At 39.4% G+C, this 15,441-nt stretch overlaps 2 protein-coding genes across 2 annotated transcripts; both read right to left on the bottom strand.

Annotated features, from left to right (window-relative positions):
- Positions 1-465: 465 nt before the first annotated feature.
- On the bottom strand, positions 466-7,873 carry LOC108675304 (lymphocyte antigen 75). Its single transcript, XM_018163304.1, has 8 exons — positions 7,840-7,873; positions 7,097-7,164; positions 6,527-6,706; positions 6,097-6,206; positions 5,700-5,829; positions 1,813-1,989; positions 1,446-1,561; positions 466-1,025 (listed from the first exon to the last, which is right to left on the bottom strand). The coding sequence occupies exons 2-8, from the start codon at positions 7,140-7,142 to the stop codon at positions 885-887; spliced, it is 900 nt and encodes a 299-aa protein (XP_018018793.1). The 5' UTR covers positions 7,143-7,164; positions 7,840-7,873; the 3' UTR covers positions 466-884.
- A 1,034-nt stretch (positions 7,874-8,907) lies between these two features.
- LOC108675303 lies at positions 8,908-14,912 on the bottom strand. Its single transcript, XM_047879551.1, has 7 exons — positions 14,888-14,912; positions 14,297-14,476; positions 13,668-13,777; positions 12,124-12,253; positions 11,736-11,912; positions 11,378-11,490; positions 8,908-10,272 (listed from the first exon to the last, which is right to left on the bottom strand). The coding sequence occupies exons 1-7, from the start codon at positions 14,910-14,912 to the stop codon at positions 10,132-10,134; spliced, it is 876 nt and encodes a 291-aa protein (XP_047735507.1). The 3' UTR covers positions 8,908-10,131.
- Positions 14,913-15,441: the final 529 nt, after the last annotated feature.

Genomic DNA, 15,441 nt, shown 5'->3' with positions numbered 1-15,441 from the left:
AGTTTTTCGCACTGTGTGCAGTTTGCTGACAGTCCTGACAATACCAATGCACTGCCTCGTTTCCACGAATAACTGAGCTTTCTGCATTGCTCAACTTTGCACAATTGTTGCAAATGAAATCCCCACAAAGCTTACAGGTGATCGTTGACGGTGGCCAAAAACAGCTTGCAGAATTTACAAAATTCTCCTCGCTCTTTGTTATTCTGTCTTCGAATTTTGCCTAGCAGAACTAAAGGCCTTTCCCACTAGCTTCTTTCCTCCCTGTCTAGCCATCGTACATTGGAAGAATAAAAAACAAGTTGAAAAACTGAGAAAATCACAAGTTAAAGACTAGGTCGAGTCTAGTAGAGTTTCACGTTCCGTCAAATTCCGTCGAAGACTTTCCAACTTGCGGATTTCGGACGGCGGTGAAAGTAATAGGGTTTGCCGGCCGTGAGGAGGGTAAAAGGAGACGAAACATGAGTCATCATATGCGAAATTGGTTTTACTATGTACAAATTTCGTTATTTACAATAATAATTTCCTCTGAAATTGATCTTGTAGCAAATTATAATCGCTGTCTAGATTCAAGCAAACAAAAAAATCCCTGAGTGAACGACAAAAGAGCTCACAAATGAAGCGTTAGGCGTAGCACGACAAAATATATGTTTTCGATACGTGAAATTACGGGTAAATACTTATTTCAGCTTACATCATCTACATTCTATTTCATATATGTTCAAATAATGACGGCCAGATTTAAATTCAGATTATGATATTTTTTCATGTGATCTCTTTTGCACGACTTTATATACCTGTGAATGTTCTTGCTCTGAATGATTCAACTTATTAAATATGATTCTGCCACGGGAATTTTAGAATTTTATCTTCCTACTTTTACAACATCATTCAACTGGCGATGTCATGCAGAGCGGCCGGCGCAACTCTAGGCAGTCAAGATCGTTGAACCGATGCCGATATTCATAACCGAGTTCCAGACACCGCTCGACTGTCGGGTTGTCGGGGAGCAATTCTCCAACGTAGAACTAATCAAGAAGAAAATATCAGACAATTTGATGGATTTAATGATGCTTGAAAAATAATATTTCATTATTAGCCATTTTTTATAGAGGTAGGTGAAGACGAAGCCTTCCGTCTTACAAATGAGACTAGTCTTTATGAATACCGAAGAAGTCGTACTGACGGTTTAGATACAAAATTCATGCAACAATGCTGAATTTCATCGGTATTCGTTTATAATACGAGGAAGAATTTTCTTCAACTAAATGTGTAGCAAATTAAAAAAAAACGTTCTCTCACCACATATGCTAATCCACGTCTTAATAATTTTAGTATAGGGGCTGAGGGAAAATCGATCAGTGAATAAATTGGAAACAAACGCACTACTATTGATTTTTATCTAAGCATTTCTACCAGTTCTAAAAATTTGTTATCAGCCATCTTACCTGCCCCCACAGCGGAACTCCCATAGGGATAGAGGAACCATCGAGCCAGAACCAGTCCTCCGTGTCCCAAGTTTCAAGGTAGCCACCCACCCAGTACCGGTCTATGTACTGTAAATCTGGCCAAATTGTTTAATGTTACGTACAGCTTTTTTGAAATATATAGAAAGTGGCAATGCAAGTATCCAAGAGGGATTAAATTATTGAAAGTAAGCTTGCCTGCACTATGATCGTTTGCGAGCGTCCTCAATGTGGGGTAGCAAGTGCTCCCATGCAAACGATGTTACGCAAACTTTTTCGAAGCAAAAACAATTCGTAATTAGCTATTTAGATTTCAAAATGACATATAATTAATTATTTAAGTATTCACCATGCTCAAGTATGTAGTTAGCCACAATGCTGAACTGCTCGCAGTCGTCGAAGGTGACAAGGTCGCCTCCATCTACCTGGCAGATATTCCTCGAGATCTGCCAGGACTGTTGCGTTGCGTTTTCAAAGCTCAGGCACTGACTGCCCACCGGCGTGAAGGGGAGGTTGCAACGACCCTCTGGGGAGCATGAAACGCATTCTTGTTTTTATAATTGAAATATTCAGATCTTTAAATAAGCTTCTGCTTTCAGAAGCTTATCATGTGTCAATGTTCTTATTTCATATCTTGCGCAAATTGCATTCACATTTCCAGCTAATAATAAAAGACAAGCTATTGAGGAGCGCCCAGAAGCCTCGAAATTAACAAGTTTTGAAATACATGGAGAAGAGATTCTAAAGCGCCTGGTCGCCCTAAACCCCAACAAGTCATGTGGACCAGACGGCTTCCGCCCCAGATTGCTCAATGAATTAGCAACCATCCTGGCCAGCCCTTTGGCAGTATTATTTCGAAAAACCTTAAACGGAGGATTTTTGCCGACCGTTTGGAATGACGCTTAAGAAACACCATTGTTCAAGACTGTCAACATGGCTTTATTGCCGGTAGAACCTGTACCACTAATCTCTTGTCTACGTTGAACGAGTGGACTCGCCTGTTGTACGAAAGGGAGCCAATGGATGCATTGTACCTCGATTTTGCCAAAGCATTTGACAGTGTTCCGCATGAGCGGCTGTTGCGTAAAGTGAAGTCTTTGGGAATAGAGGGAAATGTACTCAAATGGATCAGAGATTTTCTAGTATAGGTAGACGACAACGGGTCAGCATTAACGGAACCGTATGAGACTGGGCATCAGTGCGCAGTGGCATCCCACATGTAAGGAAGCGTTCTTGGGCCTGTTTTGTTCGTTGATATTATGAACGATCTTTCAGAAGTGTCAAGCGTGTGCTCCATGTATGCCGATGACACAAAAGTTTGTGATATCTTGAAGGATGGGTCAAATAAAGTGCAATTGCAAGATGATCTTGACAGTTTAGTTAACTGGGCTGATACGTGGCACCTGCGTTGCAATGCTGACAAGTGTAAAGTACTTCACCTCGGAAAGAACAATAAACAGCATGATTATAATATGAGAAGAGATGGTTGCAACGAGAGAGTAATGATTGAAAAGTCTAGTATTGAAAGAGATTTGAGAGTTTATGTCGACGAGAAGCTGAAATTTTCTCAACATATTAAAACGCGAGCTAATAAATCCAACAAACTTCTTGGACTGCTAAGAGGCTCTTTCGAGTTCCTAGATGCAGATGCGATGAAGCAGTTGCTCGTTGCCTTTAGTTTGGAACCTAGAGTTTGGAAGCGTCGTGTGGTCACCGAAACTTGAAAAGGAAAGAAATTTAGTGGCGAGTGTTAAAATTAAGACGTGCAACAAGGATAATTCCATGTTTGAAAGGCAAGTCATATGAAGAAAGATTAAAGATTATGAAGCTTTCAAGCCACTGTTATCGACGTCTGCGTGGGGACCTCATCGAAGTATACAAGTATACTCATGGTTTGTACAAGGTCCCAGAAGGATTACTAGCATTTGAAACAAGAGCCAACACCAGGGGCCACGGCTATTAACTAAAAAAACTGCGTTGCAATTCATCCACGCGACAACATTTCTTCTCGCTTCGAATCACCGACATGTGGAACCGCCTCCGCGATGACATCGTTGATGCTCCGAGTTTAAACGCGTTCAAGAATAGAATAGATAAAGCTATGGACAAATATATGTTCAGACTTAAAATGCCCAGCACCATATCGAAGCCGGTGGAAGTCTAGTAAATATTAAAAACTATCGACTGTTAGGAAAAGATCCATTGGAAGGACCTGTTGTTAGATCTCCTATGGACAAGTCACGAAATGTACAAGAATCGGCGAAAGGCCGCATCAGGCCTATTCTTCAGCGCCCACTTCACTATGCTATATGCTAAATTTCTAGCGTGTGGTCATAGTTGTTACGTCACTCATTCTTCTTGATTTCAAAGCATGCTGATCAAGTAAATAAATAAATGCTCAAATATTTACATATTTTACATATTAATATTTTTTTTATATGCCCCACCTGCAGTTGATGGTCCCTCACAGATGTGATGAAACTCCGCGTCGCAAGTATACGCCCCCATGTAGGGGTTATCTCCATAGAAAATCCCAGTGCAGTTACCTCCAAAAGGCTCCCACGTGCCTCCATCAGCCTGTTGACGAAAATAAGATTTTGCCACTGATTTATTCCGTAATCATGCTAGCAAATTTTAATGAAACTGCTTAACATCGACCAATTCCGGATCAACGGTTAAGGACGATATTTAGCATGCAAATACCATTTCTAACCTATCGATCTAAGTTCAGCAGATTATGTCTAATCAGTAAAGATGCGTTTATTTCAAAGAACTGTCTGCAAAACATAGCTGTATGAAACAAAGTTGAACTTGTCATTGTACCTCGATTTTGCCAAAGCATTTGACAGTGTTCCGCATGAGCGGCTGTTGCGTAAAGTGAAGTCTTTGGGAATAGAGGGAAATGTACTCAAATGGATCAGAGATTTTCTAGTATAAGTAGACGACAACGGGTCAGCATTAACGGAACCGTATGAGACTGGGCATCAGTGCGCAGTGGCATCCCACATGTAAGGAAGCGTTCTTGGGCCTGTTTTGTTCGTTGATATTATGAACGATCTTTCAGAAGTGTCAAGCGTGTGCTCCATGTATGCCGATGACACAAAAGTTTGTGATATCTTGAAGGATGGGTCAAATAAAGTGCAATTGCAAGATGATCTTGACAGTTTAGTTAACTGGGCTGATACGTGGCACCTGCGTTGCAATGCTGACAAGTGTAAAGTACTTCACCTCGGAAAGAACAATAAACAGCATGATTATAATATGAGAAGAGATGGTTGCAACGAGAGAGTAATGATTGAAAAGTCTAGTATTGAAAGAGATTTGAGAGTTTATGTCGACGAAAAGCTGAAATTTTCTCAACATATTAAAACGCGAGCTAATAAATCCAACAAACTTCTTGGACTGCTAAGAGGCTCTTTCGAGTTCCTAGATGCAGATGCGATGAAGCAGTTGCTCGTTGCCTTTAGTTTGGAACCTAGAGTTTGGAAGCGTCGTGTGGTCACCGAAACTTGAAAAGGAAAGAAATTTAGTGGCGAGTGTTAAAATTAAGACGTGCAACAAGGATAATTCCATGTTTGAAAGGCAAGTCATATGAAGAAAGATTAAAGATTATGAAGCTTTCAAGCCACTGTTATCGACGTCTGCGTGGGGACCTCATCGAAGTATACAAGTATACTCATGGTTTGTACAAGGTCCCAGAAGGATTACTAGCATTTGAAACAAGAGCCAACACCAGGGGCCACGGCTATTAACTAAAAAAACTGCGTTGCAATTCATCCACGCGACAACATTTCTTCTCGCTTCGAATCACCGACATGTGGAACCGCCTCCGCGATGACATCGTTGATGCTCCGAGTTTAAACGCGTTCAAGAATAGAATAGATAAAGCTATGGACAAATATATGTTCAGACTTAAAATGCCCAGCACCATATCGAAGCCGGTGGAAGTCTAGTAAATATTAAAAACTATCGACTGTTAGGAAAAGATCCATTGGAAGGACCTGTTGTTAGATCTCCTATGGACAAGTCACGAAATGTACAAGAATCGGCGAAAGGCCGCATCAGGCCTATTCTTCAGCGCCCACTTCACTATGCTATATGCTAAATTTCTAGCGTGTGGTCATAGTTGTTACGTCACTCATTCTTCTTGATTTCAAAGCATGCTGATCAAGTAAATAAATAAATGCTCAAATATTTACATATTTTACATATTAATATTTTTTTTATATGCCCCACCTGCAGTTGATGGTCCCTCACAGATGTGATGAAACTCCGCGTCGCAAGTATACGCCCCCATGTAGGGGTTATCTCCATAGAAAATCCCAGTGCAGTTACCTCCAAAAGGCTCCCACGTGCCTCCATCAGCCTGTTGACGAAAATAAGATTTTGCCACTGATTTATTCCGTAATCATGCTAGCAAATTTTAATGAAACTGCTTAACATCGACCAATTCCGGATCAACGGTTAAGGACGATATTTAGCATGCAAATACCATTTCTAACCTATCGATCTAAGTTCAGCAGATTATGTCTAATCAGTAAAGATGCGTTTATTTCAAAGAACTGTCTGCAAAACATAGCTGTATGAAACAAAGTTGAACTTGCATTGTCATAATATAATAGAATCTACCCACCGTTCCCCAGAATGGTGCCCCCATGGCTATAACAGAACCGTCCCTCCACTGCCATTCATCTCGGGTCACTGAGTACGTTCCACCGATCCAGAAACTATCGTTCATCCCACCTGCATTGGGTAGGATGAGATAATCTATTAGACTACAGTTCTAAATTGGACTATAGTTAAGCTATGTCTCATATTCGATATAGCGAGAAATTGTGATGTATTGTAAAGCCTCTTGTCTGCGAGAATGATCAAACGTAATAATATTTTGTACCTCAGGTACACTAATATATAATTTATAACTTGAATAAATTTATTTTTGAATCAATGCACTATCGAAAAAATTAATAATGCAATGCTGGAATTAATACCAGCTAAGGAGGTCGTTACATAGTAACATACACTGATCCCTCTAACTCTGTTCAACAAGAACTATTTTGCACCTGTTTCTTCGAGGTAGTGCACGGCGTCCGTGAAGATGTCGCAGCGGTCGAGGGTGGCGAGTTCCCCTTGAAAATCATGACACAGAACCTGGGCCTCAAGCGCGGTCAACTGCTCGTCAGGGGCATACACGCAACCGCTACCGATGTCATCGTAATTCGCCGGACAATTCAATGCGTATGCTGAAATTATTTATTAATCCTGATTTTAGAAAATCGAAGTCAAATAACCCACTGTTTTAGCTGGAATGATGATATGAGTGCGTATATTTATAGGTCGAAACGATCAATTGAGCGCCAATCAATAACATTGAAAGTTCTATTGAGTGGATATTTCCATGGAAAGAAGACCGGTTTCTTGTTTGACTTCATGTTACTTTTTTCTTAAAATAAAACGCTGCGGTGAATGTTGAATAACTTCAAATTTACCATTGAGATTGCAGAGGTACAGCTGGGTTTTCGCTCAAACTTTGTTATTATCGGTCAAATTAGATGCTTTCACAAAGAAATGAAAAAAATTTTAAATAAATTTGAGATAAAACTGGAGCAAATTTTTGTCTGTAGCCCTCTCACCTGATATCAGCAGAAGTGATGCCGTGGCAAGACGAGTTTGCCACATTGCCGTCAGTGAGAATTATTACCTGCCGAAGAAATTGCAGACCTTATCATGTCATTTAAATAATGCTCATTTATAACGCAGCGATCGCTCTAATTAACGCAAGAAATTATTATGCCAGAGAAAACTTAATGTGTTCAATAATTCACGGTGTCTGGTGAACCTCTAATATTTGTTAATTTCTTTTTTATAGGAAAGAATTATCAAAATTTTCAATCTAATTTTGGAATGTCATAAAGCCATATGTACCAATATACAGGGTTATTCTATATGGTGGGCCAAATATAATAGATTCCTAATTATGTACGTATAAATTCAAAATGAATAATTAATCTATCAATGGAAATAGAAAGATTCAATTTTTTCAGTCTACTCAGACGCGGAATTGGGTTTTAGAATAGGATTTACTGTGTTTGAATAAGTCTTACCCAACGCACAGTCACTTCCTGAGCGTTGGATAGGACTCATATATAGGAAATGAAGATCAATTGCAGGTTTTTCCACCGTTTCATTGTTTTCACTGTTTCAGTTTTTTTACCATATTTGAATGATGGCTATGTTCGTATGACAATATAAACCTAATTAAATTTTAAAACTGAAATTAATGTATTGTAAAAATAAATAAAATATATTTGAGAGTTGAAAATATGAGATATTATGTTATGTTATAAGTATAACTAAATAATTCTTGCACCCTAACACTTGATTGTTGTACTTCTCCAACACAACCTTGGCGACCACTGCAGATGTTCAACATTTACCTGCACTGATGGCTGTGGTTCCCAGGCTTGTTATTTCAACGTAAAATCAATGGGAACGACGCAGGAAAATTAACCATATTGTAATAATAAGCGCTTTTTGATAGGAGGACTTGGGAAACGGTTCACTCGAACTGCTGTGTTGGATATAGTTACGTTATTCAACAAAAAATGGCGCCATGAATGCTCTTTTATATTATGAATTACTCATGAACTGCCATAATAATTTTATTAATATTGAATTACATGCTAATGGACTTATCGCTATTCGCTATTGATATTTGAGGCACGATTACAAGCGAGCAAAATATCATTGCTCGTTTGGTGCACTTTACAACAAATTTATAGAAGAGATCTAATACATACAAATCAGCCTGTAGTACGTACGTGAACGATACGAAAGTTCTCTCGAAACATTTATATTCGATGTATGAACCGTTTTTTATTTAAAAGCCATACAGTGTCAAGTTTTTCATGGGAATTTTATCCGGCTGACAACAATTCGTGGGACAATTTGCGGTTGAACGACCATTTCTGGGCTAGCCGTTGCAGGAAAACGATGCGAGCGAAGTGGGCCTTTATTATTGATGATACTTTAATCTTTTGTTGTCTGGGAATTTTCGACAGCACTTGAGTATGTCAAGGGATGCAGGGCATGGTCTAACCTGGAGCTACCAGCGACGGTGCGTATGGAGATTGGAAAGGCGGTATTCAAAGGTATTGCTTGAGGATACAAGTATATGGTAAACTATATGGAAATTTGAGTGAAGTGACTGAAAGTGTAGATACTCTTCTGGAAATATTTTTTTATTGTTACTTTTTTGTATCTACAAATTTAGTTATAATGAGCAATTTCTTCCGTATCACCAGTATAACTGCTGTGCTCGATGTTATGTTCCATGCAATTAAAGTTTCTTCCTTAGTGACGCCCGTGTTTCCTTTTCATATGTGCATGACCTTCAATCGCATCTCCATTACTTGCTAACGCCATACGTTTGCAACAGCATTCATCTGGAGTACCAAAGAAAGACTGTAGAACCTATTTGATATTAATCTAATGTTAAAATTATTAAAAAGCACATTGCCTTTCATATCATGTGTGTGAACAGCATCAATTAAATTCAAATTAAACGCTTTTGCATTTAAGTATCTTTCTGGCTATACGGTGCTTTTTGAAAACCAGAATTTTGCAGGCTCATATTTCGGTATTCAATTCCTTTATCTTGCTATTATTCCAAATTGAGACCACCATGAGGATACTATGATGCTTGTGCAAGCAAAGAAAAAGTCTTTCAGAGCGACTGAGTTTTCATATATACATATATTCAATAAAAACAAATATTTCATTTAATGTGTACAACAAAATCTGCTCATTGAACCCGGTATCGAAAGTTTTACCGAACCCCAAATTATGTTGACAATTTATCAGCATAATTTATTTATGGAATTGAGCTGACAATGGTTATGCATTTGATTAAAAATTTTACGATATAATTTATGAAGATTCAAGGCAAATACTAAATTGACGGACCACTATTGAGTCATCGATGACAATTGAGTATTCACGGCCATTAAGAAGGCATGGGCGAGAATAATTCAACCTGTGGGTTTCATCCGCCCGTGTCGGGTGTCAGTTTCGAGTTTTCTACTGTCGAACGACAATCATCCTAAGAAGACAGTCAGCAAAAGATCAGTCATACTCGAGCATTCCAACTCTCACCGTCAGCTCTGGACCCCGCTGCCGCTTCTTTGAAATTTTTTTAACCAAATTCTTGATTTAAAATACATCGCAATCAATTCGATTCTAAATTTCACTTTTTTACAAAAGCTTGGCTGAAAATCAGAGTAAATAACATACTATTTATAAATGACGCTAGAATTTTCAGAGATTGTACAAATTTTAGTTTCAGGAATACTACAGCTTATATGTTAGTAGCATGTTAAACACACCATCACTGTGCGTAATTATTAATTGGCTGAATTATGCAAAGTATCAGTCTTACCTCGGCAACATGATTCAGCACTGGTTTGGGCTTCAATGACTCAAATTCATTATATTAGTGGCCAAATGAGGTAAAATTATTGCCATAATTACACCACATCCTATCAATACAACTTTTGAACACCGCTGCTCCCAGAATCCATGCGCATATCTGAATGACTTGATGTAAAGCAGTAAATTATTCCATGCAGTATATTATTCCAATGACTTGATGAATATTTGCAAGGTATCATCAGATAAGTGAAGCTGCCATACAGAGCGGCCGACGCAATTCTTGGCAGTCGAGATCGTTGAATCGATGTCGATATTCGGAGCCGAGTTCAAGGCAGCGTTCAACTGTCGAGTTGTTGGGAAGGAGTTGACCGGCGTTATTCTGGTGAAAAAATGGCAGTTCACGGGAACGTGATGCTGCAATAGAAATTAATTTTTGGCGTACTATGTGCGTTCAATATATGTCAAAAACACCATTCACTCCTATGCAGCAAAATCTTTTCAAAGTTGTAATTTTTTGTTCTATGGGAATATAATTTATGATGTAAGATACTGAAATAACTTCTTCCCATGATTGCGAATAACTTCTTAACCCATGATTGTGCATTCATTTGATATTAATTTAAACTTGACACAAGATTAGTTTTTTACGCTTTATTTTCTCTATAAACTCGTACCACATGTAATTGAACATGGAATGCCATCAGAATGTGCCTGCTCCTAAATTTCATTTGAGATGCATCTACGTGCTCAGCTTAGAAAAAAATATATATTTTCCAGGCACACAAATTCGTAAAGTTCATTTTAAGGATCAAAGTCAGCCAGCTAACATGTCCCAAGATAGATACTACTAGAAGCGTCAGCCAACTCATCTGGCCCCAGAGAAGTACTCCTATAGAGGCGTCGGCTAGCTCACCTGGCTCCAGAAAGGTACTCCTAGAGGCGTCAGCCAGCTCACCTGGCCCCAGAAAGGTACTCCTAGAGGTGTCAGCCAGCTCACCTGGCCCCAGAAAGGTACTCCTAGAGGCGTCAGCCAGCTCACCTGGCCCCAGAAAGGTACTCCGAGAGGCGTCAGCCAGCTCACCTGGCCCCAGAAAGGTACTCCTAGAGGCGTCAGTCAGCTCACCTGGCCCCAGAAAGGTACTCTTAGAGGCGTCAGCCAACTTACCTGGCCCCAGAAAGGTACTCCTAGAGGCGACAGTCAGCTCACCTGGCCCCAGAAAGGTACTCCTAGAGGCGTCAGCCAGCTCACCTGTCCCCAGAAAGGTACTCCTAGAGGCGTCAGTCAGCTCACCTGGCCCCAGGAAGGTACTCTTAGAGGCGTCAGCCAACTTACCTGGCCCCAGAAAGGTACTCTTAGAGGCGTCAGTCAGCTCACCTGGCCCCAGAAAGGTACTCCTAGAGGCGTCCCAGAAAGGTACTCCTAGAGGCGTCAGTCAGCTCACCTGGCCCCAGAAAGGTACTCCTAGAGGCGTAAGCCAACTCACCTGGCCCCAGAAAGGTACTCCTAGAGGCAGTGAAGACCCGTCAACCCAGGACCATTCTGGCTTCTCATCTGATAGGAAGCCGCCCACCCAGTATCCGTTTATTGACTGCAAATCTGGCCAGTAAACACAATCGTTTATTGAGTTTTATTGAAGATAAAAAGTCAGGGATTGTGACATTTTTGTACACTCAACGGTCGGTACTTTTTTGTGCGAGGTTTGTTCGCGTGTGCAATAATAGACAAATGGCTTAAGTAAATGAGGATGACCACTGTATTTTGAGGAAATCTTGTCAGAGACACACCTCGTGCAACTAAATTCACTAAAAGTTTAAATTATTGTGCAACAAACAATACTTCACCATGCTTGAGTATGTAATCAACCACTACGCTGAACTGCTCGCAGCTGCCGAAGCTTGCCAGGTCTCCATCATTGGCCGAGCACATCATTCTTGCAGTTTCCCAGGACGTAGTGTCGTTGACAGCAAATCTCAAACACTGGCTACCAACCGCCGTGGATGGCACGTTGCAACGGCCCTCTGTAAAGAAAGTTATTTGCATCAGACAATTTAATAAAACCAGGGATATTTTTTCAATGAAGAAGTAACATTCCACACGTTTTTGCAAGAGGGCTGATACTGTTTTAATTGGCTTAAAATTCGCAGGTACTTTCATTGCAAAGCATTCCACTTGATATATTATTATTAGCCTTGCATGACAATTACAAAATAGTGTTGTATTTATCCTCACCTAGAGTTGGTGGCTCTTCACAGAGAGGCGAGTAATGTTCGTCGCATGGCGATGCTCCCAAGTAGGGATTACTTTTGTGGAAAAATGATGAACAGTTTCCTTGGGAAGGCTCCAAGGCGCCACCACCAGACTATTGAGGGAACCAATATGTTATATGCATGGATATTCGACTTGGAATATTATGAAAAATACAGTTCTCGAAGTATCATTTAAAGGGGAGTGTCTGGGTCTTTTTGTATCTCGGTTATTTACAGACGGATCACATTGAAACTTGGTACACATATGTAAAATAGAAATCTTAGACTTTTTTGTTGATGTAAATTTTTCGAAAAAAATGAAAGAAAACCTGTAATTCTTAGAAAACGGCCAAAAAAGGGGGTGCTGCAGAAATCTATCTCCTTCTAGGGTGTTCAAGCTATAACATCGAGACACATATCATTCGATGTGTAAAGACCATAGTTATAAATTGCGTTGGCGTTTTCCGAAATTCTCATTTTTGAGGGTGGGAGGGCATTTTTCGTAAATATTTCGGAAATTTTTCTATTTTACTCCTCGCTACACAGCCTTTTTGCGAAAAAATTCCGAACTATAACGAAATTAGAAAAAGGCCAACGCAGTTCTCTAGATCTTTCCTTTGCAAATCGAACGGTATATCTCTCATCGCTGTAGCTTAAAAACTCTAGGAGGAGATAGGTTTGCTGTCATAATAAGTTCGATATGTTCAGTAGAGCGCGACAAAGTCCCGCGCGCCTCGAAATAGGCTTTCAAGATTGCAAGGATGCGAGACTAGTCGATACTGGAGCTCAATTTCTGTCAAGGATGGTGCGAACGACTGCAAGATAACCATCCCACACGACACCAGCCGGGTAACTGAAGCGCATCATGTTCCAGAGTCCAGACCAGCTATTTATCTGCACTGCCAGCAATTACTGTAGATCTTATCTGTGAAGGAACTCCACCACCCCCAACCCTTTCGCAATCTGTCGTGAACGCATAAATCAACGTACAAAGATGGTTTCAGTACCGTTGGATAGGTCAGAATGTCAGCTTTAAGATGAGACTACAAACCGTAGAAGCCGAAATTCAAAATTTTAGGCCAGACGCTCCACTTAATTGTACACACAACCATTTGAAGATGCTGTGTCTAAATGACTTTAACTAAGTAATAGGATTTTATGTAACTTTTTAAGACAAAATGAGGATCGAAAAGAAAAGAATCACAATACCTGAATTGATCAGGAAAGATGCTTCAATTAAGACAACTGAATCAGCAAGAGTTAATTATTGTATAAGTTAAGTATTATGTATTATTAACTATTGTAGAAGTTAAGTATCATGTATTATTAACTATTGCAAAAGTTAAGTATTATGAATTATTAAATATTGTATAAGTTAGGTATTATGAATTATTAACTATTGTAAAAGTTAAGTATTATGTATTATTAACTACTATTGTAGAACGTATATATTATGCATTACTAACTATTGTGAAAGGTAAGTATTATGTTATATTAATCACCATCATACCCCAATGCATCACTCACCGTTCCCCAGAAGGGCACCCCCATGGCGACTGCACGACCGTCCCGCCACTGCCATTCGTCTCGCGCCACTGAATATGTGCCGCTGATCCAAAAACTATCGTTCACCCCGCCTGCATTAGGTAAATAACAAACATAATCCAAAAACTATCGTTCACCCCGCCTGCATTAGGTAAATAACTAAGATAATCCAAAAACTATCGTTCACCCCGCCTGCATTAGGTAAATAACTAACATACTGCGCCAAAATATTTAAATAATCAAATTGCAGCCAAGTTCCGAAGAAATATTTAAAAAAATCCTAACGCGGAAACAATCCTGCATATATTTTACGGATGAAGTGCTCGATTCACACTTCTGATATTTAAGAAAGTACAGTATAATGTATAATGATACCCTCGAGCTCAGTAAAATGGTTAGACCAGATTATCATGTACTAGTAACAATATTGCACCAATTTAAACATAGACTTATTTCCATCTGACTTCATTTTTATTTACTAATATGAACATAGAGGGCTCTTTCCACCTGGTACTTTATTCTAATTTACAAATATGTACATAGAGGGCTCTTTCCATGCACCTGGCACTACATTCTAATTTACTAACATAAACATCGAGAGCTCATTTTACCTGACTCCTCCAGGTAGTGCACAGCGTCCGCAAAAATGTCGCAGCGGTCGAGGGTAGCGAGCGCTCCATGCAGGTCATGACACAGGCTCTGGGCCTCGGGAGCGGGCAACCGCTCGGCGGGGGCGAGCACGCAGCCGCTCCCGATGTCATTGTAATTCTCAGGGCAATTCAGTGCGTGCGCTGAAATGATCGATTCAGTGGTTATTAGTGAAATAAATCCGCAAATTGAGTGCAGGTGATTATGAATATCACGTTAATATTTCGTAATTGTTGTATGAATGTTTACTGTTTAAGCATTTTACCACATTAGAACCGAGTAAGAATGAGAAAATCATCTATAATACTAGCATTGCTATATTATTTGATGCAAATATTTACCGAATCGACACTTCAGCGAACTCGCCTGCGAACCCGCCTGCGCACTCGAATGCAAAACCTAACGTCACGTTCAACTCCCCCAGCCATAAATCCATCAATACTGAACGGATTTTATTCAAATTGAAAAATAAGTACATATCATCAATGTGCTGTAGGGGAATTTATTTCAGATTTTTACATCAATTAGTTTTTTTATTAATGCGGAAAACCTACCTGCATGTTCATCTCCCCCAGTCATATATCCATCAATACTGAACGGATTTCATTCAAATTTGAAAAATAAGTAGATATTAGCAATGAGCTGTGGAGGTATTTATTTCAGATTTTAACATCAATTAGTTTTTATTAATACGGAAAACCTAACTTCAAGTTCAACTCACCCAGCCTGAGTTAAAAAATGTTACCCGTTTTTTTTTCAAGAATTCATATCTATAAAGAACGCCAACTCGCCGGTTGTTAGCATAAGTTCTTTTTAATAAAGTTCTTTTTCTTTAAAAAAGAACAGCATAGTTCTTTTTTTTAAATGCTACAAAATACTTAAACTTTACCTGACTTGGACCCAACCTGCGAGGTAAACGTGAAGTTTACCGTATTAATAAAAAACAAATTGATATAAAAATCTGAAATAAATAACTCCACAGCGCAATGATAATATATACTTAATTTTCAAATTTGAATGAAATCCGTTCGGTATTGATGGACTTATGGCTGGGGGAGGGAACATAAAATTAGGTTTTCCGTATTAATAAGAAAATAATTGATGTAAA

This window comes from Hyalella azteca, unplaced genomic scaffold, assembly GCF_000764305.2.
Source record: "Hyalella azteca isolate HAZT.00-mixed unplaced genomic scaffold, Hazt_2.0.2 contig3326, whole genome shotgun sequence".
In the NCBI taxonomy this organism is placed as follows: Eukaryota; Metazoa; Arthropoda; class Malacostraca; order Amphipoda; family Hyalellidae; genus Hyalella; species Hyalella azteca.
This window is presented reverse-complemented; position numbering and strand designations above follow the sequence as displayed.

Excerpts from the sequence above, each read along its gene's own strand:
- LOC108675304 (XM_018163304.1), bottom strand. The coding sequence starts at position 7,142 with ATGTGGCAAACTCGTCTTGCCACGGCATCACTTCTGCTGATATCAG. Across the intron at positions 6,707-7,096 it reads ATCACTTCTGCTGATATCAG|CATACGCATTGAATTGTCCG; the intron begins GTGAGAGGGCTA and ends AAATAATTTCAG. Across the intron at positions 1,562-1,812 it reads TAACTACATACTTGAGCATG|ATTTACAGTACATAGACCGG; the intron begins GTGAATACTTAA and ends CAATTTGGCCAG.
- LOC108675303 (XM_047879551.1), bottom strand. The coding sequence starts at position 14,912 with ATGACTGGGGGAGATGAACATGCAG. Across the intron at positions 11,913-12,123 it reads TGAAGAGCCACCAACTCTAG|AGGGCCGTTGCAACGTGCCA; the intron begins GTGAGGATAAAT and ends CTTTCTTTACAG. Across the intron at positions 10,273-11,377 it reads GAGTACCTTTCTGGGGCCAG|AATAACGCCGGTCAACTCCT; the intron begins GTGAGTTGGCTT and ends TTTTTTCACCAG.